The 10,906-nt window shown below is 34.5% G+C and overlaps 1 protein-coding gene across 2 annotated transcripts; it reads right to left on the reverse strand.

Moving 5' to 3' along the window:
- Positions 1-1,777: 1,777 nt before the first annotated feature.
- si:ch73-390b10.2 (Golgi pH regulator) lies at positions 1,778-9,553 on the reverse strand. 2 transcript variants are annotated; one of them, XM_016486540.1, is made up of 14 exons: positions 9,333-9,553; positions 8,894-8,953; positions 8,701-8,804; positions 8,516-8,622; positions 8,148-8,249; positions 7,805-7,925; positions 7,638-7,718; positions 6,879-6,988; positions 6,245-6,333; positions 5,832-5,924; positions 5,640-5,735; positions 4,482-4,571; positions 4,186-4,251; positions 1,778-2,747 (listed from the first exon to the last, which is right to left on the reverse strand). In XM_016486540.1, the coding sequence occupies exons 1-14, from the start codon at positions 9,372-9,374 to the stop codon at positions 2,541-2,543; spliced, it is 1,368 nt and encodes a 455-aa protein (XP_016342026.1). In that variant the 5' UTR covers positions 9,375-9,553; the 3' UTR covers positions 1,778-2,540. The 2 variants fall into 2 exon arrangements, with proteins under 2 accessions (XP_016342026.1, XP_016342025.1); XM_016486539.1 differs by having other exon boundaries at positions 6,245-6,336.
- Between the last annotated feature and the right edge of the window lie 1,353 nt (positions 9,554-10,906).

The raw sequence follows: 10,906 nt of genomic DNA on the forward strand, positions 1-10,906 counted from the left end.
TTAACCAATGCAGTCTGAGCCGGAAAGAGACTTAATAATAATAACCAACTTTTTATTACCTTTGTTACAACATTCAGTGTTATGGAAAAGAACCATCATTACAGAAATTCACACATTTATAAACTGTAAGAAGTAAAAAGCTACAATTTGAGACCAGAAACGCATCACGTAACTGTAAGAGTAAATAATAATTATAATAATGATAATGATAATAATATCTATGCACCTGTTTTATAAGGAATCTTGTAAATTAACTAATTTCTCTATCCAATGCTGTCCCGTCACGTGACAAAAGAACGAACGATTCGAAAGACTCGAAAGATGAACTAATCAATTCTCTTTCCGGCTCAGACTGCATTGGTTAAGTTTATGGGGCTGTCACGTGATGAACGAACGACTCAAACCCGAAGACTTGTCAGATAAGAGGTGAGGTGAGCTAAATCATAGACTGAAAACCCAGGTAAACAATTAATTAATCTTTTCTGTTTCTTATAGCATTATAGTTTTGTATTGTTTGTAGTGTGATCAACGTTTGCGTAAGTAGTAGACGTGTAAGGGAAGTAACACGTAACATTTTAATATTTTGCTAAAATGAACGAAATGACTCGAAAAAAGATTCGTTCATAGCAACATCATATGACCCCTTTAAACTGCTTTAAACTACTTTTTTCCACATCAATCTACACTCCATACACCATACTGACAAAGCAGAAAACGGAATTGTCACAACTTTGTACATTTATTATACATTTAAAAAAAAAACTGAAATAAGTACATTGCATAAGTATTCATACCCTTAACTCAGTACTTTGTTGAAACACCTTTAGAGCCTCAAATCTTGTTGGATATGATGCAACAAGCTTTGCACATCAGCATTTGGCAATTATCTGCTATTCTTCTCCTCACCTTTTCACCTCTCAAGTTCTGCAGCTTGGATGGGGGCAGATGCACATTTTCAGGTTTCTCCAGAAATATTTGATTGTGTTCAAGCCCAGGCTGTGGCTGGGCCACCCAAGGACATTCACAGAGTTGTCTATAAGCCACTCTTGCTCTGTGCTTAGCGTCATTGTCCTTTTGGACGATGAACCTTCCCCCCAGTCTGAGGTTCTGAATGCTCTGGACTGGGTTTTCATTAAAGCTTAAGGATTAAGTCTTGCCACACCACTATAATTCCCAGATCGGTGGAGTGTTGCAGTGATGTTTGTCCTGTATGGAGTGTAGATTGATGGTGGGGGGAAAAGTAATTTAAAGCAGTTTAACAAGGTACCAACATAAAACGTGGAAAAAAATGAAGGGGTATGAATACTTTGCAGTCTTCACAATAATAAATTATCTTAACTTCCAACAAAAAAATAAGCAACCTGTGCATCACATCTCATCAAATATTCCCACTTTTGTATACAAAGCTTTTGTTCATTTTTGTCTTTAGCTCTTTCCTTCGTTCTTCGGCTGTACATATACTAATTCTCCTGTTGTTTTTGCTGGTAAAGCATTTTAATAATAGATGTTTAATGGCTTAATTTTCACTCTTCACATCACCAAACACCAGTATGCTTATAGCATATCTGTAGAAGTGGCAGCCAATGAAGGTGAGGATTCTCGTTGCAGGTCACACCATTTCAGAATTACGAAATACACTGAGGGTGTTGCGACCCACACAAAACAGAATTAAAAACACTTTTCATTTAAGACATCATGCTCTTCACAAAACACTTCTTATTCCTCGTAAAACTTTTTCAGCATCAATCTACTGAATGTACCAATAAGAATCAGTGGAAATGTTTGAAAAAGCCTTTTAATGGAAATCTGAGCTTCCTGCATTTGACGAGAAGTCCAAGACAGTTACATCTCTGGCACGCAGATATTGCCTTTTCAGTAAATCAACGGCACCTGTCTGTCTAACACAAAAAAAAAATGATAATACAAAAGCCCAAAGTGTATATATTCTTAAACCTTTTCTAGTTGATGTGATTTAAGCAGAAGATTATGACTCTCACTCAATTACAGTATCCACATGTGAATCATTACAGTTCTTAATGAGACATGGAATGATAGTAACGATTAACAGGCCTGAAAGAAAAACAAGAGTCCAACAGTCCACTGTAACATAACTGGGTGTTGCCGAGATATAGATCTGATGTCTATTAATGATAAAAGATGGCTCAAGAGTAACTGATTTCATGGTAAACAAACTAGTGAGAGCATTTAGTTTGTTCACCTACTGTGGTAAACATAATAACACCTGGTATGGGAAATTTTATGCGTTTTATAAAAAAAAATTTTTTTTTTTAAATGACACCCACATTGTATACTATTTTGTCCCCTCCATTAATATGAGTCTATTTAAATGATACAGCAAATCAGCATTTTTTTAAACCAAAGTCAAAACACTGTTTCTGAGTACCTCCTGATTCAGGAAATACAGACCCAATAATGCTCATTACAGGGCAGAGCCATAAAAGTCCTTCTAAAAGGAGAGACAAAAGAAAGAGACACTTTAGTCCTATGTGTCTCTCTCTCTGATGAGGTCACTTATGAGGTCACAGGGTCATGTGCTTCTCAGGTGCCTGTTTATGGGCCAGGTAAAGGAAGAGGATGCTGGAGAGAGCACTGACCAGGAAGATCACGTCAAACCAGCGGTGGTAGAAGTTAAACTGCAGTTCTCCCAGTACCTCCGTCACTATGGTGCGGTACTCTAAAGGCATGCTCATCCGCATCAGGAGCACAGACGACACAAAATACATGCCCTACAAACAGACAGCAGAGAGTGGGAGACAGAGACAGAGATATCGCACCATTTTGTATATGAGGATTTTTCAAATATTAGTGGGACAAGGAATCAAAAACTACAAATAAAATCACCTTCACTTTTTTAAACAATACTGGAACCAAATATTATAACATTTCAATATAACATGTAATAGGTCTGGAACACATATTGTGAAGTGAATTCAGAATTGGAACCGAAAATTTTTATTTACGATTCCTATATTACAATGTCATATAATTCATGAGACAACTGATTTCTAATATAATATTACACTTTTTTTCCCAATTCATATATATAGAGAGAAAGAGAGACCAGGTTAAAAAAATTATTAAAGTTATCCATTATTTCTGCTGGAAAAACACTAAACAGTTTTTACACTACTGTTCAAAAGTCTGGGGTCAGTAGCTTTTTTTTACATTTCTGAAAGTTTCATGCTCACCAAGTGTGTATTTTTTTTATAAAGAAATACAGTAATATTGTAAAACATAATTAAAATAACTGTTTTCTATTTGAATATACTTTAAAATGTAATTTATTCCTGTGATGCAAAGCTGAATTTTCAGCATCATTACTCCAGGCTTTAGTGTCACATGATCCTTCAGAAATCATTCTAATATGCTGATGCAAATATGCTCAATAAACATTTTTTATCATTATTAATGTAAAAAAAAAGTTGTGCTACTTAATATTTTTTTGTGGAAACTGTGATACATTTTTCAGCATTCTTTGATGAAAATAAAGAACATTTATATATTATTAATAATTATTTGTATATCATAATCAATAAAAAATTCATACATCATACATACATCAAACGTTTGCTGATGTATTTATGTCTTAAAATTAAAGGGACAGCTCACCCAAAAATGAAATTTCTGTCATTAATTACTCACCCTCATGTTGTTCCAAACCCGCAAGACCTTCATTCATCTTCAGAACACAAATTAAGATATTTTTGATGAAATCCAAGACCTCTATGACCCTCCATAGACAGCAAGGGTACTACCACATTCAAGGTCCAGAAAGGTGGTAAGGACATCGTTTAAATAGTCGAATAAAATTGTTGAATACAGTTATTTTTGGTTTCTTTGCGCAAAAAAAGTATTCTCATAGCTTTGTAAAATAACGGTTGAACCACTTATGTCACATGGACCATTTTAAATATGTCCTTACTACCTTTCTGGGCTATGAACGTGGTAGTACTCTTGCTGTCTATGCAGAGTCAGAAAGCTCCCGGATTTCATCAGAAATATCTTAAATTGTGTTTTTAAGATGAACGAAGGTCTTACGGCTTTGGAACAAGATGAGGATGAGTAATTAATTACAGAATTTTCATTTTTGGGTGAACTATCACTTTAACAAAACTAACAGTTAGTACAGGTTCTTTTTTATTTTATTTTTTTATTATGTCTCACCATGATCTGAGCCAGGACGAGCACAATGACATTGGAGGACTTGCTGCTGGAGATGGCATAGAAAAACTGTGAACAAAACATAAAGAGATTAACCAAAACATGCTTTTCATGCGCTTTAAACATCAATTAATGCTTCTTAGAAACTGAATTCGAGCAAGACCATGTTGCAGTTGCTCAAGGAAATAATCTCCTCCCTCTACACCGGCTGAACCAACACGCCTACGCACACGTACAGTAATATATGACCGTTTCCCCTTAAGTGATAAGACTGAATGAGAAAAAAACATGTTCATCACCTTGGTGAGTGTGATTAAAAGGCCTCGTATGGACGTGACTATTATGATTCCCACCAGGATAAAGGAAATGTGCTGAGACCAGAACTTGACCTGTGGGAAAACAAAGGTTTAAATTCTTCTGCACACAAATTGCGAGGCTTTATCCATTAGAAAGGGATGAGCAGCATTTGCGCTTATCAGTAGAGAGCAAGAGTGAAGCCGGACACAGATTACATGTTTAAGAGGCTGAATCATTACCTCCTCATGGGGAAACATTAAACCGTCATTTAACAGGCTGGGGAACAATTAACTGCCAACCAAAGCAGTAAATGTCAGCTGACACAGCACACACAATCGCAGCATGCATATACAATCGCAGTCAGGAGTATAAAGTCTATTAGAGTGGATACGCAACAATTATGTACATGGGTGTGGACTAACAAATGTAATCATTTTTAAAAAAACTACTATCATTAAATAAGTAAACAAACAACTGGTTTGGTCATTTCTGCTGGCAAAGCAGTGCTAACATCTTATTTGTCTACAGTTTTATATATTGGCCAATAGGGGGCATAGAAACACAAGAAGGAAGACTTACCCATGAGATAAAGAGACATTAAAAATGTAAAGGGGGTTTTATCAGCAATAAACATAACATACACTATTGTTCGAAGGTTTGGGGTCAGCAGCTTTTTTTGTAAATCAGCAAGGATGCATTAAATTGTTCAAAAGTAGAATGTATGTGTTTCAAAACATTTCTATTTCTAATCATTTCTGTTCGAACTTTCCGTTAAAAAAAACTGATATAATCCTGATATGAATAAAAAAACTGTATCAGGTTTCCCACAACTGTTTTCCACATTGATTATAACAAGAAATATGTATATTATTAAAAGAGAAAACTGTTCTTTTTTTCAATTGTTATAATATTTCACAATATAACTGCTTTTACTATATTTTTGTGAATTGAGACTGGGTGAGAACTTCTTTATAACTTCAAAAACTTACTGACCCTAAATGTTTTGAACAATAGTGAATTACACCATTAATACTCACTACTGAGCAACAAAAGTTGAGTAAAAAAAAAGAAAAAGAATAAATAAGAAGTCTAATAGGGAAGCTTAAAAGAAATTTAGCTAGCCAAAATATATAAAGCAGCCTAAGATGATGATAACATACATCAAACTGAATGCCGAGATAGTTGACTGTGATCTCGATTCCTCTCGTCACTGGGTCAGTCTTCCCCACACGGTCAAACACTATGTTTATAGTAGCCTATGAAGAACACATTACATTATGTCACTGATTATGACACATTTTTACAATGGTCTATAATACATGCCAAACAAAATGAGCAAAAACAATTCTTACCATGAATATTTTCCACACACAGTAAATGGAGAAAAAATAACCTAAGAAGTTGAAGTATTTCCCCTGAAATGTTTTTGAGTATTCTATCCGTTCCTTGGGATAGAGAGACATAAGATCATTATAGTGTTTTTAAAACTTACTTTTATTTATATAAAGGATTTATATAAACACATTTTGACCAAATAATTGCCATGACTATACTGTGATTACTGGATATTTACTGGATACTGGAAAGTGGGGAAAAAAAAAAAAAAACGATTAACTATAATTGTTTATTTTTAGGATTTTGTTAATTTCCATGTCTGTCCTGGAAATTGCAATGTTTTAAATTGCCTGATACATACTTCCTTGTTTTACATGAGCATGGCATCCCTGTGCATAGAAATAAAACTATTTTTCATTTTGTTAAATACCTTGGTAGCTTGCAGGTCCACGGTCTCCAGGAAAAGCTGTCTACTGAGCTCCTCCAGAGCATCCACCTCCTGCTGGATCAGAGAAAGATCTGCCGTGCCAAGGTTAAGAAACAAACATCCCTCAGAGGAGCCTGTGGTCCTAAACTAGTGCATCACAACCCCCCAAAAATTAGTGCTCTCAGCCTTGAAAACAATGAGCAATATTACTAAAAGAAAATACAATTCAGACTGCATATGCATATGGATTTATAGCCAATTTAAAAAATGATAAAACGAACACATTTCAATGTCTGACTTCATTAAAAGTATTATTTGCTTTTGTAGATGCATTGTAAAATCTGGGTCCTTTGTGTTTAGCCAGCAGGTTAACCAATCTACTTAACATGCACATCCTCACACATACACACATTATTTACTGCCCATTAGCTACTGCTTTAAATTTAATTGCTGTGGCAGTCCTCCAGGAGCGAACAGGAGTTAATTGCTTTGTTCAGACACTTAAGGCACAATGGTGATGAAATGTGATCTCAGTAACTCTCCAGTTGCTGGGTCTCTTCTAAATGAGACTGAATTACTAACTCAGGACCTGTACTATCAGCCTGCTGCCTCAGACGAACTGGCTCATTAAGGATACTCTCACTGCCTGATGGTGAGGAGGTCACGCTCTTGATCATCCCCCAGAATCCCGTCTGTTTATTCTGCTCCTCTCCACGCTGGTACATCTGCCTTCTTGTCATGGCAATCCTACAAAGAGACATTAAAAAGTTCTTAAAAATAAAAATGTTGTTCTGTTATGACAAAATTAAAGAATACAAATCGTACTTATTTACTACTTTTGGTTCATATAAAAGCCATAAATGTAGGGTCAGAAAGATTTTTTTTCAACATAATGTTTTAACATAAAATCTTCAGCATAATAAGGAGCATGTGACAGTGAAGACTGGAGAAACAGCTACTGAAGATTCTGCTTTACCATCACAGGAATAAATAACATTTCTTAAAATATATTCATAGAAAAATATTTGAAATTGTAATAATATTTCACGGTATTATTTTTTTTTTACTGTATTTTTCATTATTAAATAAATGCAGCCTTGGTGAACAAAAGACACTACTTAAAAAAAAAATAATAATAATAACTTTTGAACCTTAATGTGTATATACAGAGCTAATTATTTCTGTAAATCTTATATTTTATGTTATATTTAAAATATATATATTGTATATATCTCTTTAAAGAACAAAAATTATGTTGATGCTAATTAATACTGCAAATAGATATCCAAGACAGAAAGAAAGAAAGAAAGAAAGAAAGAAAGAAAGACAGAAATGCCCAAGATATTGTGAATATGTTTGCCCTGTCTGCTTGGATCCCTCTCTTTATACTGCTTACCTTTTCTTTTTACTGACAATCATGTCCATAGTCTGAAGAAGTCTTCTCTCCAGGGCCAGGATATCACTGTCTGTCACATTTCTGAGCAAACAAACATCTAGTATCTTACATATAAAATATACAACAGGCTATTCTCTGTTATTTTATGTGTATAAGAGCAAAGATACCTCAGAAAATATGACATGTATGTATAAGGACAGTTCACAGCACCAAAGCCAGACAGAAGAGCCATCAGTGTGACCCCAATGACCCCCACACGACTGATCAGCTGCTCTATGGACAGAATGCCTGAGAATACAAGAAAACATATACATTATTATTTTTAATATATTTACTTTCCTAAAGCACATTTATTGTCTTAATGTGCTTGAATCATTGGTGCACATTATTCCAAACATAGCAAATGATTTTGTTCTCAAAGTCTACTAATTTTTCATACATGTTTTTTTCTTGTTAAATATTATGCTACATTCATAAATACATAGAAGGTTTTATGTTGACAGTGCCTACCATGTTTTGGACTGAGTATAGGGAAAGGATCACCCAGTTTCCAGAAGAAATACATGAATGTGAACCAGACCACACATGAAAAAAGCAACCTTTGTCTCTGCACTGTAAAATAGCAGAAAAAAGGTAGGGTGCATAAGCAAATTTTGTGCAAATATAAATATATAATTCACCAAAAAAAAAGAAAATATTGCTGAAAATGTACTCATTCTGACAGCACAATTTCACTGCAGAGGATCCATTGGTGTGCACGTTATAAAAAAAAAAATGTAGGTACATTTTTAGCAAATTTCCATTTTTGGGTGAACTATTCCTTTAAACAAGCAAATGGAAAGGCTACAAAATATAAAGAGAGAACAAAATCTACTTACGTAATCGTATATTACTGACCACAAAGTAGCCAATGTAGAAAGGCACCACAAATATCAGAACCAGTAATATTACATACAAATTCAGCTTCCAGTGGAAATATCTGGACCTGTTTAAAAAAACAAACAGCATGTGAGCATCTGATCTACATTTCTCACCATTGATTTTTTTAGTCATGAATACTTACGTGCTGCTTAATACACCGAGGATCTCAAAGATAATGAGCTCAAACATAGTGCAAGAAAAGGCAAATGTGATGGAAAAGACCACCTGCACAACATACTGTCGAACCTGAGGAGGAATTGAGACAGACCTGTATTATAAATACTGAAAGCCCAGAGTCAACACTACTGGTCTAAATCTACTCTTACGCACATTACCTCATAATCTTTAAACAACTGCCTCATGAAAAACAGCCACCCAAACCCAAAAAACAGCACCTGTGGACACAAAATCATGTTAGCTGGAGTGTTTAACACATCCTCCGAGCATTTCTATGTGAAACACATAAATATGTTGCAATATACACAACCAACACATAAACCAAAGACTAAAACAACTATATTAACTATTAACATTTAACTATTTTAAATAATATTGTAGTCTTCTGTCAAAAGTTAAAAGGCTTTAAATAGGAAAAAATCTGTTGTTATTATTATTAGGCATCTGTTATAGACAAAGACACAGTCAGACAGACACCTTTTAAGTTATTTAATAGTTTTTTATCATTTAAAGCATTTAACCTTGGTAACATGTTTTTGTGTTCGCGTTGTTGATGCCAATATGCATTTTTTTTAATGAAAGAGAGATAAGACATACCTGAGAAGTGAACATAATCACTGAATCTACGAAGAAAGACATGGTGTAGTATGGAGTTTATATACAGAAAATGACAAACGCACCCTCAGCTCATTATGTTAAAAATGCTCTGTTAATAATAGAGAATCAAATATTGAACAGAACAAGTGTCCGACTGAGCTGTCAAGCTGCTGACGTCATGACAAGGGACAAAAAGGTTTTCCGGCGCACAGTAATGTCATCATCAACTGGTTGATAACTCGACCACTAGAGGGAGTTACCACCTCAAAAATGATTACCGTGTTTTTCAACTGCTTACACACATCTCTTGCAAAATGTAGAATATTACAAACACATCTCAAAAGCAAGCATTTGCAAACACCTTTGCCATAATATTAATTCATGTTAGATTGTTGTGTGTTACATAGAGCATTGTGTGTTGTGTTTTGCAAAAAAGTGTTTTATGAAATTGAAAACGGAGTCAAAGGCCGAGAATTAGTGTGGCTTTGCAGATTTGGTGTGTGGTTCTGCTGTTTGAGTGTCAGGTTTTAGAAATTGTGTGACAAGTTTTGTGTGTAAGCAGTTGAAAAAAACTGTACAGACCCACAGACAGCAGTTTTTTTGTTTTTTTATAACAATAATAATAATTTGAAACTATTGATTTATTTACTAATGCTTTGTCAATGCAAAGTTGCTATTTTACTAAGAGAGACCGAAAAAAAACAACAGAGAGAGAGAGAGAGAGAGAGCTATGGTGTTAGACTGAGGCCAGGGGCTGGGTGTTTCATTATTAAGATGGAAAGTCTGACTGAAGCGACATATGGAACAGAGAACATGGGAGTCTTGGCTAAATCACATCCTGTGAAAGCTGTCACCCACCACACAGCAGTCCCAAATGGCTTAGTTCCCAACAGATTATACTTCCATTCAGCCTGTGGTGTTATTTTCATAACATATAAATATATCAAAACCTTACTTGCATCATTTGCAGTTCCTTTTCTTTGTGTCAGTATGTTTAGTCACAAGTAAAAAATCTATTTAAAAAAACATGGTGTATTTTGCATATTGATGGATCTTTTTGATAACTATTACAGGAATTGTTTGTTATGAGCAACAATATTAAACTGATCAAATTACTTTATTGCATTTAGATTATTTGGATTTTCAGAGAAGATCTAAATCAGAGATTTCAATATGAGCTTCTTCTTTTTTTTTTGATCAGACTAGTCTGTATGCTATCTACATTAATTTTTTTTTACAATCGCTATAGAACTTATTTCTCATAGTTATGTCAGTTTTTCAAAACCTTTCATGTAGTGCTCTTTTCTAACCTTCAGCTTGGCATAGATGTAAAGTTCACATCCAGAATGCAATAACACAACCAAAACACTTCATTCATGTCTCAAATTAAGTCATTTTTCCATAACTCTGGCAAAGGTTGTCGCTGTCACTCGTAATATAGTGACCTTACAAAACACTAACAACAAAGTAGCAGATTTCTGTCTTATTCAGTTTTGTATTATTGAACTTACAGTTTTTTTTCAACTGCTTACACACATTTTCAAAACTTTGCCTCTTTTTTTTTTCAAAACTTT

The sequence above is a fragment of the Sinocyclocheilus anshuiensis genome, unplaced genomic scaffold (genome assembly GCF_001515605.1).
Source record: "Sinocyclocheilus anshuiensis isolate Anshui unplaced genomic scaffold, SAMN03320099.WGS_v1.1 scaffold9, whole genome shotgun sequence".
In the NCBI taxonomy this organism is placed as follows: domain Eukaryota; kingdom Metazoa; phylum Chordata; class Actinopteri; order Cypriniformes; family Cyprinidae; genus Sinocyclocheilus; species Sinocyclocheilus anshuiensis.

Coding starts and splice junctions, on each gene's coding strand:
- si:ch73-390b10.2 (XM_016486539.1), bottom strand. CDS start 9,374: ATGTCTTTCTTCGTAGATTCAGTGATTATGTTCACTTCTCAG. Junction 8,954..9,332: donor TGATTATGTTCACTTCTCAG/GTATGTCTTATC, acceptor TTGTGTCCACAG/GTGCTGTTTTTTGGGTTTGG. Junction 5,925..6,244: donor TGGACCTGCAAGCTACCAAG/GTATTTAACAAA, acceptor CTCTATCCCAAG/GAACGGATAGAATACTCAAA.